This window comes from Cnephaeus nilssonii (assembly GCF_951640355.1).
Source record: "Cnephaeus nilssonii genome assembly, chromosome: 2".
In the NCBI taxonomy this organism is placed as follows: domain Eukaryota; kingdom Metazoa; phylum Chordata; class Mammalia; order Chiroptera; family Vespertilionidae; genus Cnephaeus; species Cnephaeus nilssonii.
The window spans coordinates 101425664-101449334 of record NC_137073.1 but is presented as its reverse complement, the minus strand read 5'-3'; the positions used below and the strand labels follow the sequence as shown (position 1 = coordinate 101449334).

At 41.4% G+C, this 23671-nt stretch overlaps 1 protein-coding gene across 2 annotated transcripts in view; it reads right to left on the bottom strand.

Annotated features, from left to right (window-relative positions):
• The window catches only part of CTNND2 (catenin delta 2), a gene marked incomplete at its 3' end in the record, with an annotated part of 782663 nt that extends 762136 nt beyond the window's left edge, over positions 1-20527 (bottom strand). For both annotated transcript variants that reach the window (XM_079800721.1, XM_079800722.1), the window contains exon 1: positions 20397-20527. In XM_079800721.1, the coding sequence (XP_079656847.1) occupies positions 20397-20433 (37 nt within the window). In that variant the 5' untranslated portion in view covers positions 20434-20527. The remainder of the gene's footprint in view (positions 1-20396) is intronic.
• Positions 20528-23671: the final 3144 nt, after the last annotated feature.

Below are 23671 nucleotides of genomic sequence, written 5' to 3'. Positions count from 1 at the left end.
AGAAATCATCCATATTCAATTTGCAAAAGAAGCAATTTTCAAAAGATAAGGAAGTAATTTTTAACTCTCAGTATTACTAATAATTGTGTATGCTTGGAAACATTCCCCAATGCTTATGGTATCTTGAATGAAAAGTTTGTATTTCATATTACTGCCCAATCCACAGCTGGAAAATAAGTTTGAAAAAACATTCCTCACTTTCAATAAAAATAATTGTCATCATAATCATATTATATTGAAAAATATCAGTGATCTTTAATTCAAATACATGAAAGAATCAAAATGTGAAGGACTGACATTTATTTCACTTGGGAATAAGTGCTATAGTACAAGGGAAATAAAAAATACAATTTCAAATTATAAACATCAAATTCTACAAACTATATAGAAATCCACCTAACAACAAAAATATGTAAGCACCAAAGAGCAGCGTGCAAAATTGTTAGACTTTTTGTATGGCAGAATCAAATCAATACGTCTTGTATATAAGAAAAGAAATGCAGAAGCTTTCTATTCAAGCTTGCTTCTTTTAAAGGAGCTTTACAGGATAACTTAATTTCATACACACTAAGAGAGAGGGACACAAAAGAAACAGAAATTTTGGAAGCAATAAAAAACATACTCAGAGTTGCGATTATATCTTTTCTGAATTGTTTTTCATTTTATACTTGAAAAACTACATTAGTGGGGGAAGACGGGGAGAAAAATAGACTTTGCTTGGGGCAATGGGTGCATGATGCAGTGTGCAGATGATGTCTTATTGAGTTGTACACTTGCAACCTTTATGGTTTTGCAAACCAATGTCACCCCAATAAATTCAATTTTTAAAAAACTAATTAGTGTGTATGAACAAACATGAAAAACAAAGTTATAAAACATTCTGTTGTAAATACTACACATTTTTCTCATTTCTTGTTCCCTGAAGAATTTCTTCCCTGTCTTCTCTGCTCTCTCTCCTCAGCAAGATGTGCCATTTATTGTAAAAGTTCACTCACTTGTCTCCAGGATGAGCTCCCCAGAGAGGAGGTCAAGTCCAAGTTGGGCAGGGTTCAGAGGCTCCTGAGAAACAAACAGCATTTGTGCTTCTGTTTATTCCCATCTCAGGGTAGGTCCATGCTTAGAGGATGCAGGGGAAGCAAGGGTTTGGCAGTGTTCTATCACTCAGATCTCAAACTGTGTATAATCATATCAGAAAAATTCTTCTACAGCTTGTGCACCTGCAAAAGGGACTGGGAGTTATTTCCAGACCCTGAGCTGAAGTTTGTAGCTTAAGACTGACTAACCACACATTTGGTATCTATGGTTTTGTTTTTGTCCAGATATCATTTCCTAAGAGCCATGGCAGGTTCCCTCATGTCAGCAGCTGCCTGGCACTGACACTGATTCCTGCCCAACCTCCATGCTGCCTCCCAAAATTTCCTCAGAACCCAGGAGAAAACAGGGGCCCCAGGGAGCAGGCAGCACGTGGATGTGGGAGGACCACATCTGCAAGGTGCAAGGAGAGATGCGGCCTCCAGGGAGTTTCACCACCAGCATGGATGTCTCAAATTAATAACATTTTTCATTTCTGTCTCAGCAATTACACTGGAAGCTTTTTCCAGGGCTCTTCAAGGCCTCCTCACTCTTTGATTGCCTCTGCCAGCACCAGCCGCCTGGCGCAACAGAGCTGCCTGCAGAGCAGCCTGCGGTTTCCATGGAGACGGTGCCCACATGGAGGGGGATGGAGAGGTGAATGCCAAGTGGAGCAGTCCAATCTGACCACAGCACCCTAGCTCCTGAGGTCCTGGAGGTGTTAGCAACCAGGTCAAGAAGAACAAGGAAATGACTGAGATGAGAAAGAGAGGTGTTTAAAATTGGCAAGTGTCTCTGGATAGGATGCAATGCTTCCACCAAAATGAAATGCAATCAGGTCTTCAAGTTTATTTTAAAAAATGCTATATGTGCATGCATATGCGTGTGTGTGTGTGTGTATAGGAAAATTTGATTTTCTCTTCACATCTGGGAACAGCATTACTAGAAAAGTTAATTTTCATGGAAATATCGAAAACCAGCAAGATGACTTTGGAGTGTGCAACCATTTTAGTTGAGCATGTTATCAGAATATTTATTTCTGATCATGATTCACACTGTATTCTGTGCCATTAACGAGATGCTACTATTCATTTCTTCCTATGTTTATACGAAATCCCGTTTTTATTTTATGTACAAGCATGCTGCAGCAAGTTTTGTTTACTCATAAAAACTGTAGGCTCACAAAGGCTAACCCATAAAATTAAAGTACACAGGTAAGCGGCCCAACTCTCATTCAAAGGTTCCACCAACATTTTTTCCTCTGATGTATTCAGGGCTGTTCCTCAGTATCCCATTCTCCACATTCTCTAGACATACCATAGGATTGGGCTCCCCCCTCCCTCTGAAGCTGAGCATGGACATATGCTCATAATTCACTCTGCTTCTTGGAATAGGACTGAGTGACAGATGACCTAACTTTCCACTTCCCTTTCTCTACCTCAGTGATCACGGAAGAATGTACTGAGATGTAGGAGACATTAGGCTGGGTCCCTCAGTGACTAGGATCATCTAAGCTTCTATTCCCACCTTCCACCGACCCATACTGAGGGTGTACCAGTGTCTACCCTTTTTCATTTTCATGTTGAGAGTACATTTTTTAAAGCTAGGATCAATGAAATAAAGGAAGGGCTTAAGATGGAAAAGGCAAGATCATAGCAATAGAAATGCAGTAACTGCTGAAATGTGGGGTCTATTTGTTAAAGCAGCATAACCTAATTTATCTTAGTGACTATACAACCTCCTGGTTCAATCACAAAATCTGTAATTAAGGTATTATGTGCATTCATATGATGTATCTAGAGAATTATGACCGATTTTCTCTTCAAGGTCACAGTCTGACAAATTAGCAGATGATTAATATAAAAGGTAATATATTAAATACGCCATAGTGAATAGAGAATAAAATTTCTATAAGAGTTCACTATGGGCTGAGATTAAGACTAGAAGGCTTAGTGCAAGAAAGTAGCATTTAAGAATAGTGGTGTTGAAGAATTAATAAATCAAGAAGGAGGCTTTCTACTACAAGTAAGGTGTGTCTACGACATACAATAAAGATTCATCAAATATTACTGTTGTTATTATTTTTTATTTTTATTGATTTCCTAGAGAAAGAGAGAGATAGAAGCATCAATGCTGAGAGAGAATCACAGATTGGCTGCCTCCTACATACCCCACACTGGGGATGAGCCCACAACCTGGGCATGTACCTGAACCGGGAATTGAATCGTGACCTTCTGGTTCATAGGTTGACGCTCAACCACTGAGCTACTCCAGCCAGGTGTTATGATTATTAAAGCCAGAAAACTGCAGGGCCTCTAGTGGTCAAGAGACTCTGCCTGGGTAGGTCCAAGAGAATCTGAGTTGGAGAAAAACAACTAATTTTTTTTTTCCTAAAGACTCCATCAAAAAATTAGTAGACTTAATAAATGAATTCGGCAATGTAACAGGATACAAAAAATCTATGGCATTTCTATACACCAATAGTGAACTTACAGAAAGAGAGACTAATATTTTTTTTTAGTATAAGTGTGTCCCATGTAATATTTGCAACATACTTACACTGAAAAAATAAAAACAACTATTGTTTTATTGCAATTTGAATTTAACTATGTGTCCTATATTTTCATTTGCTAAATCTTGTAACCTGGGGATAGCACGGCTTATGTAGCTTGTGTAAGCTGGCTAGTGGTTAGGCGTTAAAGTTATCAATAAGATAATTCATAAAATAAAAACTATATTTTTTGGTTTTGTAAACTGAAGAAGGTAAAGATTCCCATTTATTTGTTAAAACATTTTCAAAGCAGATGATGAAAATGCCCTTTAACTTCTCTAAAAGCCACATACTAAACAAAATGCATTAAGTGAGAAATTTTGCAAATGTATCCATATCTTAAGATAATAAGCCATCATCAGACAAAATAAAGTAGGTTTTCTTTCTTACTGCTTTTTTGTAACTTTGAGAAATTATTCTCCCTTCCCTTACCCTAATCATAAATCTAGGAGATGAATAATAAAAAAAAAGATAGTTACCTATGACCTGCTATTTATTAACAAATCTATTTAATAACAGTTCGAGCCTATTAAAATCAAACTTAAATGTCCTCTCCTTTACTGAGATCTTTGAAAACTTTAAACATATGTTTTAAAACCTTCTAGTGCTAAAAATTAAATTTAAAAAATAACCTTTATCTTTTAGGATAGTTTTAGGTTTACAGAAAAGTGACAAAAATGATACAGAGAATTCCCATATACTCCACACCCAATTTACCTTATTATAAACACTTTATATTAGTATAATACATTTGTTACAACTAATGAACCAGTAGCAATATGTTATTATTAACTAAAGGCCATACTGTTTTCATAGTTACTTAATTTTTCCTTAAGTCCTTATCCTGTTCCAGGATCCCCCCTCGAGGCCATATCACATTTAGCCCTCACGTCTCTTGGAACTCCCTCTGAGTGACCATTTCTGACTTTCCTTATTTTTCATGACCTTCGTAGTTCTGCAGAGTGCTGATCACTCCTAGATGTCTCTTATTTAGGATTTGCCTGATGTTTTTCTCATAACTGAATGGGCTACAGGTTTTTAGGAGGAAGTCACAAACATCAACTGCCATTTTCAACACATAATATCAAGGGTATACACCAGATTTTTTAATTGACACTTTTTATTAATTGCTTCCTTATATTCTGGGAAACTAAGGTACATTTTAATGACCCCAATGTAGTATTACCAGCACATCTAGCCTAAAGTAAATGTCTGGACAAGACTCGGGAGCTTCAATCATATAAATGAATGACATTCAAATATGGGCTCTGGCATCATTTAGAACGAGCATATGACACTTTACTAGTAAAGTGGGGAAAAGGAGTTTCATGAAAATATTAGAACATTACATTTATTTGTCCTTTAAATGAATTCTATGCAGCTTAAAGACCACAGTTACAAGCCTAGAGGTAGGCCAAGAAAACAGGAAAGCTAATCACTGATGTACATAGGAAGAGGAGTGACCTAACCTATGACAGAGTAACAGCCTGCATCCTGCTGCCCAGGGCCAACAGACCAGCTGACAGTTCTTTAAGTGTCTCAGGGACGTAAGTTAATTCTTTCCAGCCTTGCCAGCCTTAATCCAATCAATGATTTCCCCCATGACCCAAGGGTTGGCACGTGTCCCACAGTACTTGAAACACAAAAGGATTTGAATCTCTTATTTGTTTTTAACCCACTAACTGGTGAATTTCAGGGGAAAAGTATAAATGTAATTTTGCAATGATTAATTAGCTCCTCGATTAATGAGATTAATGATTACGTTTAGATTGCCATTTTTTTGTAGGTCAAAGGCAGTTGCATGTTAGCAATTTCAAATGGTTCTAACCAACACTCTCAACAACACAGCTATGTTAGACCTGGGTCTGTGTTTTTCAACTTCCCAAAATGTCTTGTAACTAACAGGCTTTCCGAAGCATGTACTACCCTTGGAAAACAATCAGGTGTGAAAGTTCCCATTTCCTTCTCTGCATAAGACTTAGAGCCAAAAGCTGAAGTTATTAGACATCATGCTGAATGTCAACAGTGCAGCGGAGTATTGTGAGAAGGGGCCAGAATGCCACCTTCCACCGAGCTCATGGGGTGACCAGCATCTGGGCATTCACACAGATGACACACTTTCAGTGACAAATCCCCAAATTGCTCTCCAACACTAAGCTATGTCAGTGATTTTAAGACATGATTTACAGACAGATTCAGAGTTAAAGATGCAGAAATATTCTTGGAGCCAACACAGTGCTCCAAGAAACAACTTAATCCAAATTGTTGCTTGAGTGAGTGGCAATAAATTAAGAATCAAAGGAACCTATTTAAAATACTCTTGTTATGTAAGAGGAGCCTCCCCAACCTAGTGATATTAGTTCAATAACTGCAAGAATCTCCTGCATTTTACTAAAGGCATAGCTAATTTAAATCAAAAGAACGGGGGTGGGGGGTATTTTTGTGATAGCAGCATCCAAATCTGAGATATGGAAGTTGATGTAAGCAAAATACTTCTTTTCCTGATAATATTAACTATTTCCTGTATGAGATGAAATAAAAATAAACATGTAATTACTAAAATACCACTACTGAAGTCACATAAATTGGCTGATATTTTATTATGTAGCCTTTAAAAAACTCCATATCCCTGGCACCAATATTTACTCCTTATAAAACAAATAACAAAATTTTCAACATATATCATTCAAGGTCTTATGTCAAGTGTGACATTTGGATCATTTTGTATTAATTTCAAATAATTAACTTTTCTTTCAGTTGGCAATATTCCAAATCATAAATGGCATCTTCAATTTAAATATAATGGGAAATGTAATACAAATTCACCTTGAGAAAATAAATCCACTCCTGATAATTATATATAATATTTTCACAAGTTTTCTTTAATAATACCAATAATTATATATAATATTTTTCACAATTTTCCCTTAATACCAATACTTTCTCTTAAAATAATGTATGTCTTGATATTTTTTTTAAAAAGTCTGGAAAGTTATCATTTAAATCAACATTTCCCTTTATTTTATAGCCCACTATTTTTCTTTACGATGATAATTATTGTTCTATGAAAACACAAACGTTGTACAGGTCTATTTTTTATTCTAAAAATAAGCTTAATATCCTCCAGCAGCACAATTCCTGGCATATTTGTATTTCATTTAATATGAGACAAGAGGCCTTTGAAAACAGCCTGCTATACTTGAGGACACCAGGAATCATGCAACAACCAGCCTGATAGGTAGAAGCATCCTTTTCCGTCTGTACATGGAAACACACTAGCTTCTTAACCAATCACATTGATCTCTGACATTAAGCAGCCATAGCTTGTCTTTCATCTTCCCATTTCAACATATTCTGTTATATGATTCAATTATTATTCTATATTAAAATTTTATCCTACCTGGGCATCCACTTAGAAGCCAGATATGCATTAATATTTGTATTAATATTTGTGAGTTCCTATTTGTACTACATCAGTATAGGATAAATTTTAAAGTAATTTTAATGACCAACCTTCAAAGAGATGGGTCCTGTGGAGGAATTAGCATTAGATTATGTCAGGAGATGAGGCCTTCATGAGGGAACTGGTGGTCTTATAAGAGGCAGGGAGGGAGGGAGGGAGGGTGGGAGGGTGGGAGGGAGGGAGGAAGGAAGGGAGGGAGGGAGGGAGGGGGAGAGAGGGAGAGAGAGAGAGAGAGAGAGAGAGAGAGAGAGAGAGAGAGAGAGAGAGAGAGAGAGAGAGAAAGAGAGATGCACCAAGGAAATGCTGGACAAGGACATAAAAAGAGGGCAGCTGTCTGCTAGTCAGGAAGATAGCTCTCACCAGGAACCAAATGAGCAGGCACTTTGACCTTGGACTTCCCATCCTCCAGAACTGTGAGAAACAAGTATCTGTTGTCTAAGCCACCCAGTCCTGGTATTCAGTTATGGCAGCCTGAACTAAGACCATCTTTTAGAGCAGTGGTCGGCAAACTCATTAGTCAACAGAGCGGCAAACCGTGGCTCGCGAGCCACATGTGGCCTGCGAGCCACGGTTTGCCAACCACTGTATTAGAGTGTTCTCATTTCCTTCCACAGTCAGGTTGCACCATCACAACACACAAGCCACTGGACACATTTTCCTAACTTCTGTGACTGAGGGGAACATGGCATATTCTCACATTTGGAATGAGGTAGTATTTATGCCATTCAGCATGGTACTCAATTATGCACTCAGTGCTACAGAGCAGTCTACTGACCTGCTGTCAAAATGTTCTATCATCTTCTCCTGGTGATCCACAAACAGCTTCCTAAATTCTTCTGACATGATATTCTGTATAACATCACACATCTGCACGTTGCAACACCTGAAATCTCATACTGTATCTATATATTTAGCTTAATATGCACAGGCAGCTTAGCTTCTTGAGGATGACGGCAAACTTTTCCACATGCAAAGTGTTGAGGACCATGTGCATATACAGGGATAACCCACCTGCCTTGACTGCCCTTCTCAATGCCTCCTGGATGTAGAAGCAACCCTACCTTTTGCCAAATAACCAGTGATATCTATCATCAAAGACATGTTAGCAAGGAACATATCTATAATAATAAAAAGGTAATATGCTAATTAGACTGGACATCTTCCAGACGTCATTCTGGACGTCCTTCCTGAAGAAGCCGGGGCCGGAGGGAAGCCAGCTGGTCCGGGTGCCTGTGGGTGGCCCAGGGGAAGCCAGCCCGGGTCCCGGGTACCTGCTGGCAGCCAGAGGAGGGAAGCCCACGTCCCGGGTGCCGGAAGGAAGCCGGTGCCCACAGCCAGGGGAAGGAAGGCCTACTCTTGCACGAATTTTTGTGCATCGGGCCTCTAGTAGGTAATAATGTTCTACTTATACTAAAACTATTCAGCAGAAAAACTGAAATTACTCCGACAGTATATGAGCAGCTATCTAAGTAATAGAATTTTCCCTTATGGACCACCAAGCAATTCAGTCCAAAAAGTAAAAAGAAGAAGAAAATTACATGGGCACCAAATATAGTGGTGTAAGCATAAAGGACATTGACAGAAACTGTGAAAATAGCTGCATTTAAGAGCATCTTCTTTGGGTCATGACTGAAAAACGCATCTAGCCACCACATCCTGGACCTGCCAATTAAGCTAGAATGATGACTAACTGTGAGAAATAGCACGTGTTTTTAAACTCGGGTGGGTATCAACTAAGGAGCTTCTCAGAATAACTGAACATGACAAATGCTACTCTGGGTTCAAAAATCTGTTACGTTGTTTTCAGAATTCTGATCCTCACTTTCAGAAGGTGAAATATGGGAAAACACTTGCAACCAGTAGCATGCCGTAAAACTCAAAAGAATCACTTTGCTTGTATTTCCTCCCACACCCTTTTCAACGCCAGGCCTCACCTGATCAGCTGTCACGCTGCTCTCCCAGTTGCGGCTGCGTGTCACCTGCCATTCTGTAGGCATAACTGCACCCCTGTGAAATGCGTAACCTATCAGGCCACCAGCAGGAAGCCACACACACTCATATATTACATTGTGTAAAGTATTTGTGTAGAGCACTACAAGAGCTCGAGCTCTATAGCAATTACTTCATTTTAATAGAGCTGACACACAGAAGAAGAGAAAGAATGTCCGGCCTATGATGGGAAATAGCCACCTGCATTTGAAGTCCTAGTTTGGAAGGAACAGAAGTAGCTCACCACCCTTCAGCCAGAGGAAATGGCTAAACTACACGGATGGGGACAGATTTTCTAGCTCTGGAGTAGCACGCTGTTCGCTACTATTTATAACTTAGGGCTTCTTCCCAACTTATCATCAGCACAACTTATTGAGTGAATGGATTAATCAATGAGCAATCGACCAGCCCATTAAAAAAGTTTTGTTGCCAAAACTAATTCAAGCTACTTGCTTCTTCTTACTTAAAACGTCCACACTTTTCACTAGGTGTTACCCAAACTCCCACCCCCTCTATCAGAGTCAGCAGAACACAGTCTTCTGTGCCCACAGGCTGTCACCCGTCACTCTTCACCCAAGCAAGCGTCAGTCTCCCCAGCCATCCTCTTGCTGCTCTCCTCTCACACTCTGTTCCTTCCTGGGTTTCACATGGACAAGCTAAGGGCGCCCATGAATCTGCTCGGCTGCTCAAGAACTATGGACTCACTATACAATGTGTCATGCAACCCGCCCTCAGCCACAGAAAGAAGATTTTAGGGGTGTAAGGAAAAAAGACCCACCTCTGAAACTGCTATAAGCATGAGCAGCATCTCCTCTTGAGTGGCTCGCACTTAGCTACTCATTAGGAAACGCAATGAGGGACAGGAACTTCCCTTCTGTACTTCCTTCAAAAGTTCTGAGAATAAGAACCAAATTAAAGGTGGTTCTTCATGACTTACACATGATTTCTTTCTATTGACAGGCTCTAGTTAGAGCGATGAGAATTCTCTGAAATTCTGTTCAAAGTATTTAAGGAAACATGCTCGGAAAATGGAAGCCAGCTACAGTTCACACTTCTAAAACTGTTCTGATGAAGCCTCCCAGGTGCCAGACTCAGCAGCCCACCATGAGAGAAAATAATATTCTGGGGACATTTGTGCAGACTTCAATCTCTGAGGAACAACAGGGCTCCGTTCTACTCCCCTTTTAAACAGCAAATATCTGTGCAAAAGGAAAAAGAAGAACATACAGGAACCGTTTTTTTGAGCTATTAGGTATGACAATTTTTGAAGTGGTATAAAGAGATAACAGGAATTACTTCCAATGATGAATAAAGGAGAATTCTTCCAATGGACAATATCCAATGGCATATCTTTACAACTGTGGGATATTTTATAACCATTTAGTAATGGAGGTCAGAGATTTAGTTTTAGATTCAAGGAAATCTTTGACTCCATCTCATACAAAAAACAACAAAAAAACAGCCCGGGCTCTGCATCTCAGTTGGGTGTCGTCCAATACACCGAAAGGTCTCCAGTTCTATTCCCTGTCAGGGCACATGCCAGGGTAGCAGGCTTGAAAACATCGAGTTCTTGGAATTAATCTGCAGAAATAACCTGATGAAAACTATTTAGTTTCAATTACAGCATCATATATACTGCCAGAAAATACCCCCAAGTAGCAAGTTATTTAAGTAAATGATGTTACAAAAAGTATGAAACCCAAACACTAAAAATGAATACCAATTAAAAGCCCCCTTACACATTAAAAAGTAACAAAACAGAATATGATAAATCTTTTAAATAAAAAATGTGTAGGGGTTAGCATTTCTGATAAAAAAAAATAGTCATTTCTGGGGCTTGAGCTTATGCATAAACTTTAACTTCTTTTTATCATTTCTATATTTTCAAAAAAATTTTAATATGTTTTTATTGATTTTAGAGAGCGGAAGGGAGAGGGAGAGCAAGATAGAAACAATGATGAGAGAGAAACATCAAATAGGTTAGCTACCTTCTACTCAGGATGGAGCCCACAACCTGGGCATGTGCCCTGACTGGGAATCGAACCAGTGCATGGGTCAATGCTCAACCACTAAGCAACACTGGCCGGGCTATATTTTCAAATTTTTAATGAGCTTGCATTCTTTCTGAAATCAGAAAAAAACACACACATTTTTTTTGAAAAAGCATAGTTCCCTGCCTTAGCCGGTTTGGCTCAGTGGACAGAGCATCAGCCTGCAATCTGCAGGGTCCTGAGTTTGATTCTAGTCAAGGACACATACCTTGGTTGCAGGCTCCTCCCTGGCCCGGCCCTGGTCAGGGCATGTGCAGGAGGCAACCAATTGATGTGTTTCTCTCACATTGATACTTCTCTCATCTTTCCCTCTCTCTTCCACTCTCTCTAAAATCAATGGAAAAATATCCTCGAGTGAGAATTAAAAAAAAAAAAAAGAATAGTTCACTCAAGTGCCATAGAGTTCTCAAGAAGACATCAGCTTGCTAAACCTACTCAGTATGTCTCAAATTTAAAAAAAGAAAATCTAGGTATAGGCCTGATTAGAGTATGCAGAAGATGCACTCCATGCTAATTAATGAAATTTATCCCAAAGCAAATATATAATATTATTTTCAAAAATTTAAGGATATGCTTTTTTTTCTGAGCAATATATATCAAACTATGATATATTTGATGAAAATATAATCTAAAAAGAACAAAACACTTGAAACCCTGCCATAAATGCTATGCTCTTGTGTTTGTGTGGATACGTGTGTGGGTATGTATTCTGGGTATCATATTCAATACAGTATTTTGCCTTGACTTTCTTCTTAACCTTCAGTACCATGAATCCTTCCCCTATAATTATTCTTTGAAAAGATAATTCATAGCTGCATAACCCTTCTTTGGATAGAGGTGCCATGATATATCCATGCACCTACTATGGATTTCACATTATTCTTTCCAACCCAACTCAAGCCAGATAATCTCATCCACACAATATGTGCCCCCGACGTCCTGCACCACCTCAGGTCCTGGGTAAATGTGACATGATTTCTAGTCTCTGAGACAGCCCATTACACTGGTGTGCCTTTCAGGAGAACTCCACCACCACCTCCCTCACCCAGGGACTCCAAAACAGAAACATGCTCAGCACCAGTAAGGACTGTGTTAGAGACGAGAGACTGAATTTTGGCTCTTTTATATTTGGGAGACGGTTTGCTGCCAAAGAAGTTGCTCTTCCTGGAAATTAAATTATTCTGTGTTATTGAAGGTAATAACTGCTATGTTACTCTAATGTTTGAAAGTCCAAATAAAATATTTGAGAGAGAAGAATAAAATTTATTTTAAGAAGTGAGCCTTTTTTTTTTGGTTGAGTAGCCATGCTCATAGGCAAATAAAACATCATGTCTATTTAGAAATTCAATTTTTTCCTCTTTATTGACGGTGTCCATGATTGCTCCTATTAAAGTTAAAATATTAAATGACAGCCAAACTCTAATTATCAACACTGAGGGAGAAAGTGCTATGGATAAAAGCTTGCATGGATCATCATTTATATATGGTTTGGGAAGTCAGATTTTGACTTTTTCCTTTTTATGCCTAATTCTCACTACTTCCAAAGCCATCCAATTACTGGCAGTCAAGATCTAGCATGGAGAGTAAGGAAGAAATACTGAGAATGAGTTATTATAAAGCTGGCAATACATAAATCAGTTGAATTTCATGGACCATACTCTCTATAAATCAGCCAGGGCATTAGACACTCCCCTGATAATTCCTGATATGGTGTCAAAATACCATGAAATATTTAAAAAGCTCAAGTACTAAGCAAAATACTGTGAAAGCTATTTTATCTCAAATTCTACAACTAGAATTCTTTGTACACCATGTCACTGAGGAACATTTCTTTCCTACTTGGGATGCTTCCTTCCAGGTGAAGGGAACTTAATTAATAAAATAGTTTTGGCCTTGCCCCAGCCCTCCACGTTCCCTGACTCTGAAGAATAAGGGGACCAGGCTGGCTTATCTTCCTTCCTCTGGAGGTCTCTCTGCCTAGAGAGATCAAGGCTTGGGCTTTAGGGCTCAGAGGCAGCTCTGTCCCTGTGTGTGTGTGAAGGGGGGGGGGAGGGGGCGTGGCGGGGAGAAGGTCAAGGTGTCCTGATGTCCTTTGGCATCATACCAAACTACATCTAATCAAAACTAGCATTTCAACTCTGATGGCCATGCCTTTATATTTTTTCTTCCAATATTCCCACTTTCTCAAAACCTGGAAGGGTTAGTGGGTTGATATTTATTGAGGTCCTTAAAAATACCGAACAATCCACATTTCTGCTCATTTTATAATTTAAGGTAAATATATACCTTTCTGTGGTTTATGTTGTTGCATAAGATTATGAAGAGACTCCTAAACCAAAAGAATTCTAATATATAAAAACCCAGGGTCTGTAACGTCCAAAACGACCAAAGGCTCGACCAACCGGAAGTCAGTCCTGCAGTCAGCGCTGGGTTGCCATGGCGACCCAGCGCTGACTGCTGCAGCTGCAGGCACAGCGACCCAGCACTGACTGCCGAGGGGGCTTCAAACCAAGCCAAGAGAGAGGCCTGGAGAGAGAAGAAGGGTCTGATCCGTAGCCTCCATGGCGGCTGTTGATCAGCACTTGCCTCTCTCTTTCTCTCTGGGCCTCCGCAGGGGCTACTGATCAGCCCCACCTCTCTGATCAGGCCCAGAGATAGGCCCGGAGACACTGAATACCATAGAAACCGACCAATCAGAACTAAATCTGGGTGAAGTGCGAGGAGGCAATGGCTGCCTAGGAGGTGGAGCTTTTGACACTGACTGGCATAGAAACCAACCAATCAGAACCAAATCTGGGTGAAGTGCGTGGAGCCAATGGCTGCCTATGAGGCAGAGCTTTTGATGCTGACTGTCTTAGAAACTAACCAATCAGAACCTAATCTGGTTGAACTGTGAAGGCAGAACCTAAGGTGGGGGCTGAGGAGGGGTTTTAAGGGCAACATCTATTTGGTGTAAGTTGTAAGAAAGCAGTTCAATTTTTTAATAACTGGTTTGGCAGTATAGTGCATATGGCTGGCTATCAGTCCAGCTATAGGGATTATATATTTTTGTCTGCCAAGAGCATCTCCTCCTGCTGAAAAAGGATCCCCACCCCCCCATTTAAGCAATCCTATCCTATATAATCTATCTATACTAATAAAAGGGTAATATGCTATTTAGACTGGGTCAACTGGCCATCTTCCAGACATCCGACTTCCTTCTGAACAAAGCCATGGTGGTGGGGGCTGAGGCAGAGAGGGCAGTTGGGGACGAGATCAGGCCAGCAGGGGAGGGCCGTTGGGGGCAAGATCAGGCTGGCAGGGGAGGGCAGTTAGGGGCAAGATCAGACCAGCATGGGAGGGCAGTTAGGGGCAATCTGGCCGACAGGGGAGGGCCATTGGGGGGCGAGATCAGGCCAGCAGGGGATGGTAGTTAGGGGTGATCAGGCAGGCAAGCAGGCAGAGAGGTTAGGGGCAATCAAGCTGGCAGGCAGAGGCAGTAAGGGGTGATCAGGCAGGCAGGCAGGTGAGTGGTTAGGAGCCAGTGGTCCCAGATTGCGAGAGGGATGCCCAACTGCCAGGATTGGGCCTACACTGGCAGTTGGACATCCCCCAAGGGGTCCCCGATTGGAGAGGGTGCAGGCTGGGCTGAAGGGAATCCCCCCATGACGAATTTCATGCACCGGGCCACTAGTAAATTATATAAAACCTGTTACTAAATGCATGTTTATTAATACATATATATTTAATCAAATTTCTAAGGGCAGTGTGACAACCACATTAGACAAAACTGTTATTAATAAGAAAAATTCCACCCTTACCTATAAAGAACAACATACTAATCTTAATGATAGAATTAACTATTGCTGTAATCTAACACTATAAACCAAACAACCCATTTATTAATCTGTTCTGTATCACTCAAAACTTGTAGAAATTTTGAAACTTACATTTTTTTAGTCAAACATAATTGACTAACCTGCCTATTTCATCCGAAAAAACAGAAAGGTATTTTATTACAGCATGTATTTTACTCTGGTAACTTATAATTGGCAGTTCCTACAACAACACATAAATTTGAATATAAATAACGAAATTTATTGTCAAAATGTTTTTCTCACTGAAGATAAATTATCAACTGTTACACAGGTCACAGTTTATAGCAAATTCTCAGGTACATCCAAGCGTTATTATAATAAAATCACGTTGCTGAAGATCGGAGCTCTACCTTGCAGGAGCTGGGTGATCAAGCCCAGAGCAGTTGGATATTTCACTGAAGCTACTAAGAGTGAAATGATATGTGAAAATGACCACTTATTTCAAAAAGGTACCAATGCACACACTTTATTTTTTTAAGAACTTGAGTTTAACAGGAGGTGGAGGGGAGGGGAATGGGATGCCGTGGGCCTTCTATTTGTTAGATAAACAAATAGTTTCTTTTCTTTGTCACAATGACATTATGATGGAACTCATGCTCCGTGGTTCTAAGCAGAGCAGATATTTAACATCTGACCTCAACCAAGAGTGATGCTTATTAAATTGTCTATATTATCCTTTGTACCATATTAATCATTGTAGAAAATTTAATCTTAATCACTATCAAAGTTCTGCCCTGGTTGGGTGACTCAGTTGGTTGGTGCATAGTCCCACAGACTAAAAGGTGGCGGGTTCTGGTCCCAATCAGAGCACATACCAAAGTTACGGGTTTGATCCCTAGTCAGGGCGCGTGCGAGAGACAACCCATCTATGTTTCTCTCTCTCACCCTTCCTCTTTCTCTAAAAATCAATGGGAACATATCCCTGGGTGAGGGTTAAAAAAACAAAGCGTATCAAAGTTCTGCTGTTTCTATTAGGTTGAAATATTTTTCAATAATGATGCTGGGATGTGTCATTTACTTCTCTTTTCACTTAAATATTATATACATAAATATTATATACATATTATATACATATTGTTACATTGCAGAGTAGAACATTTGATATATTTTATATGCAAATATGCATAATGAAGTAATATTAAAATATGGGTAGGGTGAGAATATTTCTACTTAATAGCCTTTGTTACAGCGGCTATTATAGAACCTATTTTTATGATACATAAATGAAGCACAGTGTCCATCTTAATATGTGTATATAGATCGCTTGTGTTTCTACAAATGTTTACAATTTACAAGTTCCTTATATACTCACTTACTTTATCCCAAAACCTATCTTTTGTCTTATTGTACCCATTTTATAGCTAGTAATACTGAGCTAAAATCTGAGTATCACATAAATGGCCAAGGGCTGAGCTAAGAAGAGACTGAGCTAGGATCCATCCAAAGCCATTGCTCTCTCCACAACTCGGCACCTACCAGAAACAGAATCCAAAACAGCATTACACTTATATATATATATTCCAATATTTTAATATATATTACAATATTATATATATTCATTGTAGGGCAGAGCTCAACTTTTCTCTAGAAATATATCTGTGACTTAAAATTACAATTAATGGAATAATAAATTTCGATATATGTAATTCCTTTTACAGATAACTTTTCAAAAATCTCGCCAAGGGATACAGGTGAATATTTGTCTCACATAGGAAGCTTCTAGAAAACACTGTTTCACTTATTTAGCCATTTTTTCCAATTTGTCAAAAACTAATTGATACAGAATATAACTTCAATATCCTAATATGGCTAGGACATTTCCTACAAATCAATTAACCATGATACAGAGCTTGAAATTACACTTAACTGCTATGTGATCAAAAGATAAACAACTAGAGGTGTCATAACTGCATATTTTTGTTATCAGTCTTAACATTTTTAATGGACTAAAAGCACAGTATGATAAAATACATCTGTGAGTTTCCTGTGTTGAAAGTACTGTTTGTGAATATAATTGGATTCATTAAACCCAACCAGGCAGTTTATTTAATCAGTAAGCTAGATTGGCAGACAATGTGATAGAAACTATTTATCTATGACATGTTTAATATTTTACATTAATATAAAAGCTGTTGCTTTGGCACATAATCAGATAAACTTGAAGCCAGCAACAAGTATCATGAACTATTCCCACTCAAATTAACTTTTCTCCCACATCCACATACCACGTATCACAAAGCCATCAGAGTATGTAGCCCTGAGGACACCCTCACAATATGGATGATGAAACCCATCATGGAAACCAAGGGAGGAATTTGACTTGTAAATCAGCCAGCAAAGACCCAATGTACCAAATCATCTACAGAAGTACTGGATTTAAAGATATCTGCCTGTTTTCTCTAGGTATCTTTTTATCCTCTGAATTATAGCGTTCAAGTGAAAGGACTCTCAACCAATCTTTATTTTTTTTAAATTGAAACTTTTTAGAAAGAGTGATACTAGCATCACTAATTCCCTACTAAAAAAGTGAAAATAATGTTCACAGAGAAACAAGCATAAATGGGTGCTCCTTATCTTCTTATGGTTAATCATCAGAAAAATCAAAGAGCACTTGGCAACATTTCCCATTTTAGTTCAATTGGCTGGTTACAACCAGATGCATTAGTTCATTCAAAGTATACCTGGCTTTATGGACAAACTACTATAAATTATTTTAAACGTAACTTTAATGTTTCTTACATAAGGACAACCTGATGAAATTACTCTGGAGAACTCTTTTCTGCCTCATGCATGCATACTACACAGAAGACAACTTTGATAAAGCACAACAGTGACTAGCGAGTTCTATAACATTTTCAGGAAGAGCACTGTATATTCAATTATATGTCAAAACTAATGTTATATTTCAGAATATTATTACTTCTTTTTTAATTTTAATGGTCATTATGAAAGTGATATTACCCTTAGAAATTATTTAACAAAAATATAAACTGCATCTCGAAACTAATATCATTTGAATTTCATTTTTCTCTCTGGTGAATCATTTCACTGGGAGAAGGAATTGGCCTGTATTCTACTGTGAAAGATGTGAAGTTGATGGAAATACTGTAATTTGACAGTGCATGACTTTTATTACAACGAAAACATTAGTGACATCTATAATGATTAGGTTATACAACTACGCAAACACACACCAAATTAAATAACTCCATTCCACAAGGCTATGACAATTTTATTAAAGCAACAACCTCATGTAACTACTATAACTGCCATTCAATCAGGTACTCTCACTTTCAATCCACAACATAACATAAAACTCACGTATACAATACATGTAGTTTTTCCCATGCCTCTCAGCTGCTCTCTGTCTGCACACATAGGCACAGAACAATATCTACTAGCCCTTTAAGAACCATGTTTAAAACTGTAACCTCAGACTCAAAATGAGAAAAGGGAAAAATGGACATCTACTTCACATACTGCTTGTTTTTGAAAGAAATTTTATATTAAAGCAATGCAACGAGCAAAATAGCATGTTCAAAGTGCTCCTGTAAAGTTCTCGAGTGGGAAGAGGTGAAACTAAAGCAATATTGGTAAACCGAATCACTCTATCCACTTAACTCACGCTGTACAAACCTTCCTAACTGTTCTGCAATGCTGAGACGTGTTAGCTGTATGATTACAGGACTCCCAAATTTCAACATCTGACTCCAAATGCAACCATCTCCATTCAAGCCCTCAGATCTTTTAACCCACAGACCAACCAGTAAGGATGCCACTTAGCATTCTCCCCAAAACAGAGAAAATGGATTCTGCATGTGGCAAAGAGATTTTATAGCGGTTCAAAGCAGCTAGTCCATATGTGAGGATTTCCCCACCCCTATCTGTCATACTTCGAGAGCGAGCCCCCAGGATCATGCAGTTTCATCCCTGTAACTCGATCGTGGTCGCATTAAACACTTCATGGGATTTTAGAAGTGGTGCAGCTCCAAAATCTTTTCATCCTGTAGGTGAATTAGTAACAGCAAGGAGATGAACTGAACTACCAGCAGCAGCCTCAGCGGCGACTGTTAGGGATGCACAATGAGGTAACTCTTGGGTAGTTTCAGCACCTCCCTATTTCCACGGAAGTCCCTGCAGAAAATTCCCAGCGTTTAGAATACTGGGCACATAGTTCCTAAAAGTGAACATCCTTGCCTGTCAGGCCCAGCACTAGGTGTCTGTCTAGCAGACCCCTCTTCTTAAACCAACGTAGTTACTGGATAACATTAGGCGTGCCTGTGACTACCACCTTCAGAGCCAAAGCAAATCAGACCTTTCAAAGGAGGCACCCAAGGGGGAAAACACCTTGGCACCACCACCACAACCTGCTTCTCTTTTTCTCTTTTCCCACACCCTTCACTGCCCCCACATTTACAGCGAAACACAACTTTAGGCGTTTGGGAAGTAACTGTTCTTTGTGGGAAACACACACACACACACACACACACACACACACACACACACGCACGCACGCCAACAATCCCTGAGACTGTTTTCCTACCATGCAGACCAGGGAGGCTGCACCACGTCTAATGACTTAATTCTGAACGTGGTGGCTCCAAGCAGCGGAGTAGCAATCGATGGAAACACATTACACACCAGAATCAGAGGCAGGTCTGCAAAAAAGGAGCAGCGGCTCTCCTTTCGGCCATTAATTACCGGTCACCCAAATATCGCATCGCATCGCAATCCCCCTCCGCACACAGCCCCAGCTCTCCAAACCTGGGTTTCAGGTGGCGCTTTCCAGAACCTCGCTATCTATTGTCAGGACGCAGAAGCCCCCGAAACCTGTGAATCGAGCTGAAAAATGCTTGCTTGGAAGCCGCTAAATATAGACCAAGGGGGCTGTGGGTCTGGCAAGCGGCGGGGGACCGGCGAAACGGCCATGGATGCATATGACTAAGTATTTCCAGGTTGTTCTAGCCAAACATCATAATGACATTGAACATAAGGGCAAAAGACCGGAGGGAAGTCCTCCCCACCCCCACCCCGTCTTCTCCTCTATATTAGGGACGTCATATATGCAGCGTGTATGTTCTGGACGGTGGTAGGGAGCAGTATTGTTGGTGTTGCCCTATATACGCCTCCTCCTCCGGGGGAGATGGGTGGCAGGGAGGGGGAGCACGCAGAGAAGCCACTTGGTAAACGCTCCAAGAAAGGCACTGCCCCGGGCCCCCCTTCCCAGCCGAGCCGTCTTCCGAGAGGGGACCCGGAGCGACCGCGGTCCTCCCCCGGGCGGGCAGGACCACGCAGCCGCCGCCGCCGCCGCCGCCAGCCGGAGCCCAGGACCAACCCCCACCGGCGGCTAGGAGGAGGAGGACGACGCGGAGAAGGACGCGCCTGGCCCCAGCAGCCCGGCGCAGGCAACTCACCGAACGGCGCGGCGCCCGATTTCTTCTTCGCGAACATGCACCCGCCACGAGCGACAGCTCCTCAGTCCGGGGAAAGGCGTGCGCGCCGCCGCCCGGCTTCAGGGCAAGGTCCTGACCTTGCCCAACTGCAGCATCTTCCGCTTTTGTTGTCTGAGCGCTGCCGCGGGACAAGTGATGCTGGCGGGGAGCCGGGGCGAGCGCCGCGGGGGAGAGGCGGCTCCCGACGCGAGTGCGCGGCGCCCGGCCCGGCGGCCCCTCCGAGCGCGGCGAGCGCAGCGCCCCCTGCCCGGCTCCGCGCGCTCCGCGGACTCGAGGCTCCTCGGGGCTCCTCGGGGCTCCTCGAGACTCCTCTGGGCTCCGGGCACCGCGGCCGCCCGCCGGGCTGGGAGAGCTGCCGCCACCGCCGCGCCCGCCGCTCCGCTCCGCTCGGCCGGCTGCCGCCACGGGCGCGAGCCTGCAGCCGCCGCGGCGCCCGGCGCCGAGCGCTCCCGAGCTGCGCCCAGCGCGCGGCCCGCGCCACCTGTGCCGCCGCCGCCGCCGCCGCCGCCGAGGGCGAGGCTCCTCCCGCGGCGCGCGGCAGCCTCAACCTCCACCTATGCCTCGGCGGCCGGCTCGGGCGCCCGGCGACTGAGGAAGCGTCCGCCCCGCCGCCCAAACCTGCCCTGGGCACCGAGCATGCCCAGTGCCACCGCGAGAGCGCGAGGCTTCGCCGTGCGCATTCCACTTCTCCTGGTTTTCGAGGCAGCAGCAGCAGCAGCAGCAGCAGGAGAGAGGGGAGGAGGACGCGGGCTGGGAGAGGGCCGAGCATCCTTGGGAACACACGCCCTGGCCCCGAGATGGGAGGATGCTGGGGAACCCGGCTAGAGCTGGAAGGGACGGGGAAGGCCTGGGACCGGTTCTCGAAGGGCCGGTTCCTTCATTTCCTGTGGCAGATGCCGACTGTGTATTGTGGTGGGGCAACTGTCAGCCTGCAAACAAAGGGACAAGGGCGGAGGGGGTTCTAGAATAGCTTGTGAATGTGCATGCTGTTGGGTGGAGAAGGAGGCTCTCAAATCCTATGGTTCTAGAGCAAAGAAGGCAGGACATCCATCCGCACACAGTCTTCCCCACAGTGCCCGTCCAATCTTGCAGTCCCCTCCAGTGCTTAGATGAAACATACTTTTCACAGATGGAAAGGCTTTCTCCCTAAACAAAATCTCTCTGATTTTTGTATCTGGAGTGGATGTAATCTTTCTGAAAGCAAGAAAACCCTCGTCTAGTCTGGACCTGGAATACATTTCAAGGACAGGGCTCTCCTCCCGCTGCTCCCACTCGTCCTTCTTTCTACTTCCGCACCTCTGCCACTTTCTCTTCCTCCTCCTCCTCCTCCTCATTCCCCTCGCCGGGCTAAAAGGGAAACCCTCACCTGTTCTCTTCCCATAGTCTTTCTATATGCTCTGGACTGCGTTCTTAATTTTCAGATTGGTTTTCTCGATCGTCTCATGGTTTGACAGCTCATTGACTCCATCCATGCCTCTCTTGCTGTGAAATACAGCAAGTAGAATCACTGTCGTGAACAGTGAAAGTCTCGTTAGGAAACAAGACCCATGCCATGTGGCAAGGAAGTCCTCTGGGCCTTCACCTGCCCCTTCACCCAAGCAGAGCACAGCCTGCCCAGGGGCCAGGGCAAGTGGCCCCCCTAATTGGGCCACAGCTCACTATCCCTGATCCTGTAGAGACAAGACTGTCTGGGGTTGTGATCTCTCCACTCCATCCCTCCCCAGAGCTGGTTTCTGAGACCCAGATAAGCAGACAAGAATGCAGGAAATTGTTATCAGAGGGAGTTGGGGGCTGATGGGTCTCAGCAACGAAAGTACTTCTCTTGTGTCAGCAGACATTGTCCAGCAAAGGCAAATGACTTGAATATTTATTCAGGGCTATTCTTTATTATACTTTGAAGTAAGTTAAAATGTAACTTTAAGTAAGAGCAAAGGAGGAGACTTTGAGACAGGTTAAATAGGTAAAAGCAAGGAGCAGCAGATTACACACGGACTTTTGATAGCAGTGCAAATGTTTGTTTTTAATCCCCCTACCCCCAGGCTGGACCTGTATGTACTGGCTTGGTCTCCCCTCCCAAAGTAGTTCTCCATATTGAAATAGCCCCGAATCCTGTGAGGGAAGACACTGCAGGGCCATTTTTCAGCACATGTTGAACTATATTTGTTACTTTTGTTGTCAGAAAGGCAGTTCAATTACTGTGGAGTACTTGGTACAAGACGAATTAGCAGCACTGTATCCATTAGGCCACATTACTTTTTAAAGGATGCTCTCTGTTCCCACCTTAGCTTCAGTCAGATTTTTTTTTTTTAAATCGACACTCCTCTTTGCATCTTTTAACTCAAGAAGTCATTTGCGGGAGGTGGGGGGCACATATCAGTTACATTTTGGATTAAATTTGAAATAGATGCATAGACACTATACAGATAGTGTATGTCTTTTGTGCCTATATAGATCTAAGTTAATAAAATTGTTTTCTGAAGTTTTTTAGAGTCATTTTTTGAGATTAGCAATCATACACCTGATTTTATAATTGCGATCTTTGGAAATAACCCATAGACAATCTTTATAGACTTCTTTAGAGGGAGGGTGAGGTGGGTATTTAAGGAAATCAGTGATGCCCTTGACTACTTTGATTTATTTTATTCTGTGCCTGATTCCATTGGGGCATTTGTGATTTTTATTCTTCTAAAATAATTTGTAACTTAAGATATTATTAAATGCACAAGTGGGTAATATTGAAAAATAAAAGTAAAGAGATCATGTGTAGTGTTAGATCTTGGAACGACTCACTACTGCCATCTTTTGCCTCCTACTTCTGGTAGTTCCTGTAAAAAGGAATGTTCTGAATTCCACAATTCATTAAGAGATCAGAACATTATTAGCTTATTCTCTTAAAATTATAGATCTCAATGCTAATTGAGAAATCTTTATTGTCTCTTCTGTTTATATGTCAATACATTTATGTGATACAGAAATCACATCTAAATACTAACTCTTGATTTTTCAAATCACTTTCCAAAATTTGAGGCAAATATATTTTTATATGGAAGTTTTAATTAATTTTAGGAATAAAACCCAATAATTAGAATATTTTTATAAATTTATGTATCATATTTTATAGTTTAAAATATACCAATGTTAGGAGAGCAGATCCTTGATCAATTCAAAGCAATTAAAATGTAGTACTTCATCTTACTGTTGAAGTTCAAATAGAACATAATATTTCTATAATGTTT